At 34.0% G+C, this 14,316-nt stretch overlaps 2 protein-coding genes across 3 annotated transcripts; both read right to left on the reverse strand.

Annotated features, from left to right (window-relative positions):
• Positions 1 to 1,268: 1,268 nt before the first annotated feature.
• LOC143570812 (phospholipase A(1) LCAT3-like) lies at positions 1,269 to 2,708 on the reverse strand. Its single transcript, XM_077056360.1, has 5 exons — positions 2,526 to 2,708; positions 2,268 to 2,425; positions 2,139 to 2,193; positions 2,002 to 2,055; positions 1,269 to 1,475 (listed from the first exon to the last, which is right to left on the reverse strand). Exons 1-5 carry the CDS (start codon positions 2,673 to 2,675, stop codon positions 1,350 to 1,352), a joined length of 543 nt encoding a protein of 180 aa, XP_076912475.1. The 5' UTR covers positions 2,676 to 2,708; the 3' UTR covers positions 1,269 to 1,349.
• A 6,458-nt stretch (positions 2,709 to 9,166) lies between these two features.
• On the reverse strand, positions 9,167 to 12,844 carry LOC143570811 (aspartic proteinase 36-like). 2 transcript variants are annotated; one of them, XM_077056358.1, is made up of 10 exons: positions 12,509 to 12,839; positions 12,021 to 12,150; positions 11,551 to 11,798; positions 10,467 to 10,688; positions 10,222 to 10,384; positions 10,068 to 10,141; positions 9,899 to 9,989; positions 9,741 to 9,813; positions 9,440 to 9,511; positions 9,167 to 9,335 (listed from the first exon to the last, which is right to left on the reverse strand). In XM_077056358.1, exons 1-10 carry the CDS (start codon positions 12,775 to 12,777, stop codon positions 9,190 to 9,192), a joined length of 1,488 nt encoding a protein of 495 aa, XP_076912473.1. In that variant the 5' UTR covers positions 12,778 to 12,839; the 3' UTR covers positions 9,167 to 9,189. The 2 variants fall into 2 exon arrangements, with proteins under 2 accessions (XP_076912473.1, XP_076912474.1); XM_077056359.1 differs by lacking the exon at positions 9,167 to 9,335 and having other exon boundaries at positions 9,507 to 9,584; positions 9,680 to 9,813; positions 12,509 to 12,844.
• Positions 12,845 to 14,316: the final 1,472 nt, after the last annotated feature.

Here is a 14,316-nt window from a genome sequence, read left to right on the forward strand (position 1 = left end):
TGGGCATGTTGAAGGAGGTGAGGACGTGAATGAAAGCACCAAAATGTTGGAAGCCTTTTTTAGTAGGCAAACACTCCAAGATTAAGAAGAGAATGCAGTAAATTGAGAGAGACAATTGGGACAAATTTTCTAAATAATTCTCAAATGAAAGTACAAGGAAATTAAATATGCATGGCTATGAACACATGATGTCCATATTCCTTCCTTGTTGGAGACATGCATGCAACTAGAGGTGCACAAAAAACCCGTACCCGAAACCAGAGCCGAAAAAAATACCCGGAATTGGTTTTTTTTATACCCGGGTATTCTATACCCGAAACCGGAACCGACCCTACCCGTAGGGTATGGATAGGGTATGCATTTGAGGTCAATACCCGTACCCGGAACCATACCCGATTTATACCCGTAAATACCCTGACCCGGTCATACCCTATACCCGATACCCGATACCAATTTTCTAATACCCGAAATAATACATGAGTATTTATAGTATATTTTATGCTCACTTCACAGCTTTTATGTTTAAGTTTTTGTAAAATGCATATTACTAAGTAAATAATTTGTAATAAAGTGGATTTATGGTTTTTGTAATATAGTTTAATTATTTTTATAAATTACAAAGCAAATTTAAATTTTAAACAAATCAAAAAATGTATAAAAAACTACAAATTCAAAACCGGGTATTAATACTCGGTCGTACCCGGTTCCAATACCCGAACCCGATCATACCCTATCCGGGTACATAGGGTTGAGTTTTTCTCCTCAATACCCTCCTCGAACCCTACCCGATTTCTCTCAATACCCGATTTTCCAATACCCGATCATACCCGAAACCGGTTCCATACCCGAACCCGGGTATTAGAAAAAACCCGATTTGTGCACCTCTACATGCAACTACTAAACTATCATGCTCCATTAACTACATGTGATCCTAAAATAATGCAACTGCAATTGAAAGAAACTAAACTGACAAACTTGACATCTAATCTAGTAAACGACTTGGTCTTCGTATTACACGCGTGGGTCTTTGTGGTGTAACCTGCTGGGCTGGTTGGGCCATATCAGCAGCCTTTTTCCTTCTCCAAACCAAACAATAAAGGAAAGTTATAAAAAGTAAATCATCTCCAAACTTATAACATTTGTAAATACAGTTATGTTATTTCTTTGACTTTTGAAGTGGTTACTAATTTTACATAGTACATGTCTTTACAAAAAAATGTAAAGGATCTAAAATAAGATTACAGTGACAAAACATATAACACCAACTATTATATTATTTGAAAAGGAATACATACATAGCCACTACTCCATCAAGCTGGACCAACATCAACAACTTCTGATGTCTTTACTCACGACATACTCGGTTCTTGGATTCCCAACCACTTTCGTGTGTATTCAAATACAAGTTCCTCTCTTAATAGTGCTCGGTGAGCACCTGGGATTCCTGCTCTCTCTACCGCTTCAAATCCATCTGCCTGTAGAAGTTTGGGTTTGGGTTCAAACAAGTCGTTTCTTTTAACAGGTCGGGTTAACCCACAAACATTTCTTTATTTATTTTGTTGGATTTTTCTATAAATGGTTAATGTGCTAATAGCGACTCACAACAACACTTTTAAATACTGTTTCTTTTTTTTAGTAAATTTGTTGATTTGACATGTTTTGAGGTAAAAACAAAGCACACATCCACTCATTCATAATCAAATGGGTTAAATTACCATCTTTTACTCTTGTTCCAAAAAAGAACACCCTTTTGACTTTTGTGGTCAAACATGCTAAAACTCTATTCAATACTAAAACAACTTTGTTAGAAAAACTAGCACCTACATTTTTTTATTATATTCCGTTTCATGTTTAGAAAATTTAATCATCACTTGTTCTCCAAGATTTTTAAAATTAGTCATCAAAATTTGAACTTAAAGACTTATTTGTTTGACCATATTATTTTGAAGATATAAAAATATACAAAAAGATAAACATATAAAGTAAGTTTAGAGAAAATACCATTGCAGACTCGGCGGGAACTGTTCCATCTCCATCCACATATGAGTATTCAGGCTGCTCAAAAGATAACAATAAACGCTATATAAACAAATAAACAATCCACATGAATTTAAGTTGATTTGGTTCAATATACATACCAATGTATGGCATATATCAGATGGGTCGTTGATTGGATCTGTTTCTGAATCATAACTGCAACATAGTAAGCACACAATTCAATAACAAAAAAAATGATTCAGTGCTTTTCTTATAGATTCGTAGCATACCAAACATCAAAAGGCGTATCCAATGATGTTCCATAAATGTTGTAGAACTCAATCCCTTCGGGTAGACGCACATTGTTTAGCATCTTGCGTGTAGTGGCAGCCCATTTGTAGATATCTTGATTGAATGGCAAAGGTATAGTCTTCTTATTATACTCTATCTGTCACATAAGCCAAAACGAGAAGCAATAGAGTTGACGACAAATTAGATGGTCAAACATACTATTTAACAGTGCATTATAGTGAAAGAGTTGAAAGTAGCTCATTGTCTTTCAATGCTTCAACAAACAGCTCCGCACATCCAGATGAGCTATAAGTTTCCAATTTGACTGAATCTTCATTTTTTTGATCTTTTTTCCAAACCAAAATTTCAGGTTTCTTTTTCCATTTAAACTCAGGGTTAGGTAACATCTCGTATATAGATGGGTATTCCACCAACTGAAAATACAAAAGGATTTGTTGGTTATTACACAGGTCTATCTAAATACTGTTTATTCAAAGATTGAGGTTATTGTTAGTTTGTTACAATAAGTGTAAACAGTTTAATATCATAGAAAAAACCAAACATACCTTTTCACTTTGCATGGAAAAGAGTCTCAACCCAATTTTGGGGTATTTAAATCTCTAAAGTTGTGTAAAAACACAAACTTGTGATAAGAAATTTATATAGTGAGTTTGAATGAAGTGGCATTCAAAATGTGCAAAAATGCTGGCAGGGATAACTTATTTAATCATATAAGATGGTGTAAAATTGTATATAAATGATCAAAAGTTGATGAAGTAGTGTCTCACGACAACAAAAGAGTGTGCTTGTAGCCAGCATTTATCATTAATTTCACAAATGCCTTCGGTGACTTAAATATATATTAAAATTTTGTTATGTTTGCTTTTTATAGCATTAATCCTTATAATAACATCTTTTTTGTCATTACTAATTATGCATTACTTATCTTAATGGAACAAAATTTTGCTTTGGGTCAACCCAGACCGAGCCGTTTTGGCATTATACTAGCATAGATCCCTTTGATCGGTTACTAAACATGGAATATTCCCACTTGGAAATTAGTATCCGTACAGAAACATTACCAGTTGATGCAAACTATAAATAAATAAATAAATAAATAAAGAGTTGAAGAGGATGAATGAACCAGTTCCCGTGTTGTAGAGGGACCAGACCCGCTTTCGAAACTAATACGGTGGTGGTGATCCCGAACCAACTCTTTGGCTTCGAGTTCAGTATGGTCCCACCTATGCCGCTCACCAGGAGTACTGGGTCAAGATCACCCACGGCACCACCATTTATGAAATTGTTGTTAGCAGGGTGGGTACTTAGTTGGACTTCCTTTGTTCAACGGAACACAATATTATTATTATTATTATTATTATTATTATTATTATTATTATTATTATTATTATTATTTATAGTTAGATCAACAACGAAGGAAATGATTTGGGAAAAGATACTAGTATTCCCTTTTAATATTCTGCAACCTATTTATTGTTTTAATATTCCCTTTTCCTTTTCCTTTTAATTATGACTACAAACAAGAATTAACCCAACACTTTCCAACCTTACCGTATTTTTAAGGTTTTGACTTTGCATCCATCAATCCCATTTAAAAAAATAAAAAAACAAGTTTAGTATTTTACTTTACAACTTTTATAAATATATATATATATATATATATATATATACTAGCTTTTATCTCCTGTATTACGGGGGTTGTGTTTCTTTTTCGTGTCTAATATTCATAATTTTTTTGCATTTTAATTTATGTATTATAAAAAAGTTAATAATATACTTTGGGTTTGATGATGAAATAATTTCACAAATAAATGACATGTTATAACTCGTTTAAAAGCTATGGGTTTGGTAAGACCCATGACCCGCTTATTTTTTTTACTGTAAAACTGTTTCTTATTATAAATAATATATTTTTCTTAAAAAATGGATATTAATATTTAGTATATCCCTACTTTATAAGATTTGCATATCAAATATTAGGTGAGATTATTTTTAAAAGAGTGAGATGTTATAACTCGTTTAAGCTTATCTAGGTACGGTGAGACTCAGACCGTGAATTCGGGCCAAATGCACTTAAAATCTTCATTTACAAATAAAACAAAATGATGGCTTGAGTAAATGTAAGAAACAATCATACAACTTTTAAATGTTTCGTTTATTTACGGGGGTGCTTTATATTATTTGTTTCTAATATTTATTTATGTTTTGAATTTTTATTTTTATTTTTTGTTGTATGAAAGTTAATAATATACTTATGGTTTAATGATAAATTGTTTCACAAATAAATGAGATTTTATAACCCGTTTAAAAGCTATATGGTTTGATGAGACTCAATACTCGTTTATTTTTTTACAATAAAATTGGTTTTTTAATTATAAATAATATATATCTTTTTTTTAAATAAATCATATATTAAATTTTAGTATATCCCTACTTTATAGGATTTTTATATCAAATATTTGGTGAAATTAGTTTTTAATTTAGATGTTATAACTCGTTTAAGAAATATATGGATTTGATCAGATCCATACCCATGAATTCGGGTCAAATGCATGAGAAGCCTCCATTTAAAAATCAAGCAAATCTGGTGACTCCAAAAAAAGGGGGAGCGACCACATCGCGACACATAGAATTTTTATGTCTTCGTTTATATATATATTATAGATATATATATATATATATATATATATATATATATATATATATATATATATATATATATATATATATGGATTGGTAAAAAACCGTTTTTCAGAACTTATTCTATTTAGAATTCGACAAGAGAAGTAACATGGAGCCAACTTAGTTAAAAAAAGGAATGCAATTATATTTTTGTTATTGTGTGAGAATGTTAAGGTGGCAGAAGAATTGTTGAACTTTAAAAGTAACGTATCTCTATGCAAGGCCGATTTTAACAAGTAACAAATAATGGTGCAAAATTATGGTGACTATTTGGAGTCGACGTGCACAAATCGGGTATTGTTAAAAACCCGAACCGGTTCGGAACCGGTTTTTTTCACACCGGGTTGTAAATGGCACCGGTTACAGTCAAGAACCGGTTCGGTTCCCGACCCGAACCGATGCCCAGATATGCTAACTTTTAGGAACCGGGTAGGGTAGGGTATGAACCCGGACCGGTTTTTACGTAAAAACCGGTTCCACCGGTTTTTTTTGAAATTCAAAAATTATAGCCGTTAGGAACCGGTTCCAACGGCTATATAGCCGTTTTTGACCGTTGGAACCGGTTTTTTAACTATAAATAGGTTATTTTTTAACTATAAATAGCAAGGTTTGTTTGTGTTGTTAAACATACGAATAAGTATTGTCGAGAGAAAAGAAGTTTGGATGCTAAAAAACGGAAGTGGGAGAGTCGTCCGGCTCTACAACCCAAAAATAAGTATTCCCGAATTAAAACGACGGACTTTGTTTTTTAAGTTTTAGTTGTTATGTTTAGTATCGTTTATGTTTTAATAATGTTTGTAATAGTTATTTTTTTAATAAATAAAATGTTCGTCGTTATTAAAAAAGTAACAAAAAATTAATCATGAGTAACAAAAGTAATTATAATAAAACAAATCAAAACTAAATATTAGTTGAACAAGTTACAAATAATTTTACCAAAACAAATAATTACAACTCTTCTTCGTCTTCATTCTCGTCTTCACCCTCGTCTTCGTTATCGGAAGAAACCCCGTCCTCCGCCTCCTCATCATGAATATGACGCTCTATTGGTATTTCGTCTTCAAAGTTCGCCTTGTGTTGTACACGATTAACCGCATCCAAATGGTCCTTTAGGCAAATGCAAACCTCTAGAGACTCGGGAGTTAATTTTGTTCTTCGCATAGATAACACCCTCCCACTAAGAGAAAAAACCGATTCGGAAGCAACCGTTGAGGCTTGTACGGCAAGCAAATCACGAGCCATTGCGGATAGAATGGGAAATTCGTTTTGTTTACCTTTCCACCAAGCCAACAAATCAATATTGCGAATTTCGTCGATTGTGCGCCCTCAACATAGTTTGCTCCACTATATCGACCAAGTTCGCTAGTTGGTGTGTTTCCTCTTTGCCTCTTAGATGCCGATTCACGAATCTCATTCATCAAGTTTATAAGTGGGTCATTGCACGGCCTACTAGTTGTTGTTTTTTTCACAAAAGACGATCTCGTGCATGGACCATACATTTGAAAATAATGGTCATAAAGGTCTTGAAGGTTTTTGTTGAACTTTTCCTTCGCTTCCGTCGACAACTTCGGGTCGATCTCGTGCATACCTAAGTTGTCAAATATTTCCTCAATCGTTGTCTCAACCCCATTAACATTCCAATAGGGGTTTAATGCGGCGGCACAAGTAAAGACCGGCGGTATGTTTTCAAAATATTTTATGAACTTTTCTTTCATCAACGCAACAATATTCTTGAAGAGTTTGTTCTTCTCCGCAAAGCTTTTAAAAACACAAGACATATAGTACAATTCTTGCAAAACCCAACAACTAGTAGGGTAATAGACTCCCGATAATTTTGTTGTTAACTTTTTGAACACGTCAAGATACTCCAACAAATAACCGACTTGGACCCAAACACTTTCCGGAAACATATCGGCCTCGCGTTCTTCAACAAGATTGTTATGAAAAGCTTGTAAAGTTTGACGTTGGGCAAAAGCACACTTTAACATATGACAAGTTGAGTTCCAACGGGTTGGAACGTCCCAATTCGGCCCCAAATACTTTCTTTCAACCGACTTGCAATAGTTCTTATATTCAAGATGTCTTCTTTTACCACTTTTGAAGACATCTTGTAACATAAGTCTAAAGAATTTTAAATCGTCACAAATGTTTTCATTCTCAGGACCTTTTTGAACAACTAAGTTGATGATATGTGCAACACATCGAACATGAAAAAAATCCCCGAAACAAGGTGGTGAATATTTAATGATAATTTTTTCGGCCGCCTTAGTATTGTTTGATGCGTTGTCAAACGAAATCGAAAATATTTTATTTCTCAAATTGTAAGTCGTTATAACTTCATCAAGCAAGTCAAACAATTTTTCAGCGGTATGTGGGTACGGGAAGTTTTCAAAAGCTATGGTTCGTTTCATCAGTTGCCATGTCACCGGATCAACCCAATGAGCGGTGACACATATGTATGATTCGGGCAACCCGTGTGGTGCCGACCAAACATCTGTAGTTAAACTAACCATGGCTTCTAAAGAATGAAAAGACTCGATTAACTCTTTTTTAGCACACTCCCACAACCTGATACAATGACGTCTTAAGGTAGTACGACTTACATGTGTGTATCGCAGTTGTAGAGTTTCTCGAATCAACGACGTCAAATCCGGGTTATCAAAGTGGTTAAACGGCAAACCTCGTTGAATAACGAACTTTGCCATTCTATCTTGAACTTGAGTCGTGTTGTAACGAAATAGTGTACCATCTTTACCCAAGTCAATTTGATCGGTCGCGCCAATCCCTTTCAACGCCTTGCAATATGGCTTCTCGATGTGCTTTCTCAAAGTAGAGTTGGAATCGTGCTTTAATAGTGAACCACATAGTTTGCAACGAGCCTTTTGATAACCTTCATCATCCACAATCAAATCCCAATTCTTCCATATGTCTTCGTTGCGGTTATGGTTGACTACCGTAACAACCCTTGGGTCCTCCGTAGCAGGAACGGGGGCAACAAAAACACTCTTCTTAGCCTTCTTGTTAGTTTTTTAGATGGGTGCCATAATAATATTTAGTTGGATGGTCGGGTAACGGAACGGGTTTGCTAAAGGAGTAGTATTTTAGTTTGTTTTTGAGTTTGGTGGTGAAACAAGTGGTGGAAAACAAGTTATATATAGGTTTGGGCATCAAAAACCGGTTCCAACGGCTATATTACCGTTGGAACCGGTTCCAACGGATCTATTGTCTCAAAAACCGGTTCCAACGGCTAATTGGTGTCTAAAAAACCGGTTCCAACGGCTATATTACCGTTGGAACCGGTTCCAACGGCTAGTTTGACTTTTGTTTGACTCTTCAAAAAAAACCCGCCGGAACCGGTTTTTCCGGGTACGAACCGAACCGGTTACAATTAAGAACCGGGTAGGAACCGGGTTGGAACTGATAGTGACATACAAATAGGAGAACCGGGTACGATTTTCGGGTACAAAAATACCCAAACCAGGTATTGTACCAACCAGGTTGGAACTGGAACCGGTTCCGGTTCGGTTCCACCAGTTAGGTTCCGGGACCGGTTTTTTTGTGCACGTCTAATTTGGAGTACGATTAAGGATGTATTAGACTACTAAATATGAAGGGGTTTAAAGCCCCTTCCATTGTGAACAGCAGGGTTTGGTAGTTCAAACTAAATATATCAGTTTCAGCTATTTAATATTAAAACAATTGCTAGGATTAGGGGGTGTTTGACCAAGCTTTTTCTTTTTGCTTTTTTGCTTTTGGAGGGGTAAAATGTCCAAAATGCCCATTCAAAAGCACCAAATTAAAGCTTTTTTGCTTTTTGGAGGGGCAATTTTACCCCTCCAAAAGCAGAAAAGCGAAAACAAAAAGCTTAGCCAAACACCCCCTAAATTACTTTAAACGTGAGCTCATTCCTGGCTGGCAAATTCAGTGTGACATTAGTTGTCTCTATTGCAAACCCTCCATGGACACACATGGTATTTTCAGCCTTTTATTAGCACACTACCAGTTCTTTCATTTCACGAAGATGACAAGTAATTCCGGTCACAAAAAGAGCGAGTCGCCCCGAGTAATAGCAGAATAGGTAATACTGTAACAAAATGGTATTGAAGTTACACCATATAATTCATGACTAATACTATACTTCGTAGAAGAAAACAAACTTATGTGTTTTCGTATACAATCAAATCAAATCAAATCAAATCAAATCAAATCAAGCCAATGTTATAAAAGATTAATCAGATTAATGAGAATAAACACGAGCATAATCCCAGCTGAAGCAGCGATACGACCACTGCCAGAAAGATTATGCGCACCCACTCTGTACTCTTTGTCCGTCTCCTCATCTTTCACTTTGATGCTTGACGAACCTAACAAAGACAAACATTATATTATTATTATTATTATTATTATTATTATTATTATTATTATTATTATTATTATTATCATCATCATCAATGGAATATATACTTACAATTATAGTCTGTCCATCCAATTGTCTTCTTTTCCAAATCGTATGTAACAAGTTTATCTGTCAATACAAGATCTGCACACAACACATTGCTTCCTTTTATACAATATTATCCAAACTTTGTAAGACAAATTTTAAAGTAATATATCTTTCAAAATCAAAATAAAAGGTTGAAAAAAACAGCTCAAAAGTGGCAATAAAATGTTAAAAGAAAAATAACTTTTGTAGATATATATGACACACCACCAAACTATAATCCTTTAAAACAATTTCTAACAAAAAGAAATACAGTAACATGGCTTACCACCCAATAAGGTAACATCTTTGCCTTGTGATTGCAAATCACTGTCCTGAAAACCAACACACCACTCATTGTCCTGAAAAACAAAAATTAATAAAAAAGAATGTTAGTAAAATGACGTCGTCATTAATGCACACGGAAGAGTAATGAGAAGTATTTACCTGATATTCAAAGAAGTATTGATGAGGATAAACTTTCAAAATAAGTGAATTTGCAAAGTGGAACTTGACAGTCGGAAAACCCTCATCAACACTGCAAAATCAGGAAACTGAAACCATGCTAAAATCCCATACATAATGTTTATAAGTCAAAAGTCAGAAGTATACTTACTCTCCAGTATATTTGAAACATGTGAACTGCTGCTCAGCCATGTGAGATGGTGTATCAGGTTGTGCAGCATGAATCTAGGTCAAAACAATAACGTGAGACACAATATATATATATATATATTTAAAAACATTTTAAGTTTAAACATTTCACAAACCTTTTCGAGTACTAGCTTGTAAACCATGTCAGGTAAATAAGCTAACGTTGTACCACTGTCAATAATCGTCCCTTGCTTTCCTCCAACATCAAATATATCGGTCGGAAGGTCTAGAACATCATCACCTACCTCAATTTGCTTCAACTCAACATTATAATGTGCCCTGCCACACAAATAAACAATTGTAATAGAAAAAAGGTTAAGTTATCGGATTTGTAACATAAAATAATAATAAAAGAACTTACTCAGGAATCATTGGTGTTGTTAGTACTTTTGGTTGTACAACTTCTCCAATAGCAAAGATGCCTCCACCTTGAGAGCTATCCAAGCAATGTGAAAATACCTTTTTGACCTTGTTTTCGGAAGCGAGTTGTGAAAGCACAGAAGAATTTGCCTGACCGAACCCTAGTATTCCATCTACCGCTTGTTGCGAAGAACCCAATGGCCCTGATTGTTGGGACCCACACCTATTATTATTACAAGATTCAGATGTTAGCATAGACTATAGGTGACATTTTTGCCACATTTATATGAAAATTAGTTAATGCGGGTTGTATATTAATGATAATGGGTCAAACAAGCAAAATATACCAAATTAACTATCAAGGAAGTGGGTCAAACGAGTTAAAAGGGTCAAAAATGTCTGAACTCTGTACTCACATGAATAAAGATGTTTAAATTAGTAACTTAATGTTAAAACTTCGTAACTATCTTTAATAAGTTAATTATTTATTAAGATTTTATAAAAAAATGGACAGAAAACTATAGGTGGGTCAATCTTAGGAGTGTAAACGAGCAGAGTCGGGCCCTAGCTTAACTAGGCTCGAGCTTGAGCTCGGCTCATAAGTCGCTTTTTCAAGCACGAGGTTGTTTATTATTTATTAATAACTTTATAGACATTTTTAATTAACTTTATATATTTTTTAATTATAATTTTTATATAGCATAACGTATATTATTTAGTTATTTTATCAAGTTATTTTTATCATAATTTTATATATAATAATTATTGTTATTATGTGAATATAAATATATTTAATACATTAAATAAAAATTATATAAATGATAAGCATGTGTAGGCTCGCGAGCCAGCTCAAGCTCGATAAGTGAAGCTTGGCTCAGGCACGTTTATTAGACAAGCTTACGTTAAGGCTAGAACAGGGCTCGTTTATGCTTGGCTTGATTCGAGCTTTTAACGAGCCAAATATCGAGTAGCATATTAGTCAGTTTGGCTGTTTACACCCCTAGTCAACCCACCCCGTTTTGACCAAAACTTTAGATGACTCATTACCCAACATCACACATAGAATGGAATATGAGTAAACTTACCCGAATGCTATACTCCCATTTAGAAAAGTGGTTTGAAGATTTCCAGAAACTCGGTCAAGTTGTATGGTATCTCTTACAAAGTATCCCGCGGTGCCACTCCCATCGCCGTATTTAACAGAATAGGAACAGTGCATACCTTTTTTACATTCATTATTAAGGTCAGTGAGCGTAGACACGCAAATCTCTTGATCACAATCAACCAACTTTGCTGTCGAGGAAGCCTCAGGATCGTACAGGGCAAGTGATATCTAATAACAAAAATAGTAAAAATTGTTACCTTTGGGATACAAAAAGTCCCGTAAAGTAGAGGTGGCAATCTCACACCAGTCAAATGGTCTAAATCGGAAAGTTTAGCTAAAAGGGGAACCCAACCCGTTCCATGATTAAAAAAAATGACCCATCCCATCTTATCTTGCCTTTCTACTGGTAACTAGTTTGAATAAATATTCCAAGTAAGAGTAACAACATACTCCGAGGTCACTTTTCTTGGGGCATTTGACACATCCTGCACAATTAATCCATAGAAGGTCACTCCCTGTGTCGACCTGCACGTGGTAATCCTTTGGTGGGGTCCCTATCCGAAGCTTAGTGAAATACAGCCTATATAAAACACCACCACATAAATAACATAAACTTTCATGATGTAACCCCTGCATGTACATATATCCATATTATATATAAACAAGTATATGTGAATGTGATTGCTATATCATGATACCTGGCCGCATAATCATGAAATATATTGTTTTTAAGTGTACATAAATAAATAAATAATTGATGATGTGTAGATAACATTATTCATCTCACATATGTAATATCTAGTGAGGAAACAAGCAATCGACATAAAGAAAGAATAAAAATGATTGCTACATTTGATCATGAGTCTACCAACATATCATATCATGTATATCTTTGAATGAATGAGTTATATAAAGAGAGAGGGAGAAGGGGGGCTAACGCTGCGGAGGTGGGGCTGTTGTTGCCGCCCAATGGAAGGTCGACGGCGGAGAGAATCCTGCGGTGACGGCTGGAATCATGAGCTTTGAACTGACTCAAAGAGCCCCCTTTAACACCAAACTTATGGTGCACCTGGAAAACCACATTTGCCGACGCCAACCGACAATCAAACCCAACAACAATAATAATGAAAACTAAAACAGCTGCTGCTACTTCTACAAACACAACCCCTCTTCTTCTTCTTCTTCTAATAATAATAATCAGATCCATCTATCTTCAATTCAAACAATAATCTTTACTTACTTACTTTACCCTCTAAAGTATGTATGTATGTGTTTGTTTGTGAGTATGAAGAAGACAAGAAAAGCCGACTGACTTCGAGTGAGCCGGCAAGCAAATGAGATGCGGCTACGACAAGAAACGCATAATAATAATAATAATAATAATAATAATAATAATAATAATAATAATAATAATAATAATAATAATAATAATAAAATTAGAGGAGGAGGTTATGTTGTATTGTATCAAAACATTTCATTTCATCTTGATGAATGAGAATGAATTCCAGATCTTAGACTCACTGACTAGCTGCCTGCTTGCTTTATGCATGTATATTATTATTATTATTATTATTATTATTATTATTATGTAAGTCTCACGACTCCCATTGAGGTGAAAAAAAATGTAACAATAAATGTATAAAAGATGGAGTATTGTTTAATTAAATAGGAGAAAAAACTGTAATAACTATAGCTATGGATGGGCTGGAATTGATCTTAGCTAAAATTTAGATCATATGGCTTAAGTGGTTTGACCGAAATAACCAATTTAGATTAAAAGTTTAAATCTAGACACTTTTTTTTAATACACTAGTACTTGTTATAAATATTTCGGCTAAATTCAAGGGCATTTTAGTCTTTATACCTTAGTTACAATTATTAGGGGCGAAAACGAGCCGAGACAATCTTAAATGAGCCCAAGCTAAAAACTAAGCTCGTTTAATAAAAGAGCCTGAGCCCGAGCCCAAGCCTAAGTTTCACTTATCGAGTTCGATCTAACTCGCGAGACTAAACAAGTCTGTCATTAATACAACTTTTATAATATTTTTTATATAAAATAATCCATTTTTATATAATATATATATATATATAGATAAAGGATCCAATAAAAAAATGATTATCGTACATTACGTACGCGAGGTTATTGATCGTCGATTACTAATTTATTTAATTTGTTCACGTAAGTTAACCGGAGGGTATATTTGTCTTTTTACAATTTTTAAAAATCCAATCGCGCCTGTATATTTAGAAACCGTTTTGTATATACCATGTTTTATTCAATTTGATCATGTATCCAAAAACTGTTGTAATTGACATTACGAATTGGCGATTTTTCTTATTCGAATTAACTTGACGACCTTCGTTTATTTGAACGTTATGTATTACGATCATCAAAGTATGTAATTCTATGTTTAATTCTAATCAATTTTGATTTATTTAGTTGTATAACTGATAACTTAATTTTTAGTGCTTATTTTCTTATTTTTAGCTTATATTTCTGTTGAATTCATGATCGATTTTTTTAGTCTGTCAAGTAATTGTGATTCAATTAGACTTCAAATTATGTGTTTAACAACAAATCGTGAATAGGATTCGTTGTTTTTTTGTTTTTTTTTTTGGATTTGAACGTATTAGTTAATAATTGAATGTGTAAATGTTTTTTGTTCATTAATAACCTATTTGATGTTTTTAATTTGTTAATTTATTCGATATTTGATTAGATTTTAAATTATATCTATTTAGTAGG

Source organism: Bidens hawaiensis, unplaced genomic scaffold (assembly GCF_021521415.1).
Source record: "Bidens hawaiensis isolate Kalapana, Puna unplaced genomic scaffold, B.hawaiensis_p1.1 tig00025087_1, whole genome shotgun sequence".
Lineage (NCBI taxonomy): Eukaryota > Viridiplantae > Streptophyta > Magnoliopsida > Asterales > Asteraceae > Bidens > Bidens hawaiensis.

What these genes read in the sequence shown, in the direction of transcription:
- LOC143570811 (XM_077056358.1), bottom strand. Translation starts at nt 12,777, where the DNA reads ATGGATCTGATTATTATTATTAGAAGAAGAAGAAGAAGAGGGGTTGTG. An exon ending in TGTTTCAAATATACTGGAGA is followed by an intron (nt 9,990 to 10,067) that starts GTAAGTATACTT and finishes CTGATTTTGCAG; the next exon opens with TGTTGATGAGGGTTTTCCGA. An exon ending in AGATGTTACCTTATTGGGTG is followed by an intron (nt 9,512 to 9,740) that starts GTAAGCCATGTT and finishes TGTTGTGTGCAG; the next exon opens with ATCTTGTATTGACAGATAAA.
- LOC143570812 (XM_077056360.1), bottom strand. Translation starts at nt 2,675, where the DNA reads ATGTTACCTAACCCTGAGTTTAAATGGAAAAAGAAACCTGAAATTTTG. An exon ending in AAGCATTGAAAGACAATGAG is followed by an intron (nt 2,426 to 2,525) that starts CTACTTTCAACT and finishes CTTATGTGACAG; the next exon opens with ATAGAGTATAATAAGAAGAC. An exon ending in GATACGCCTTTTGATGTTTG is followed by an intron (nt 2,194 to 2,267) that starts GTATGCTACGAA and finishes ACTATGTTGCAG; the next exon opens with TTATGATTCAGAAACAGATC.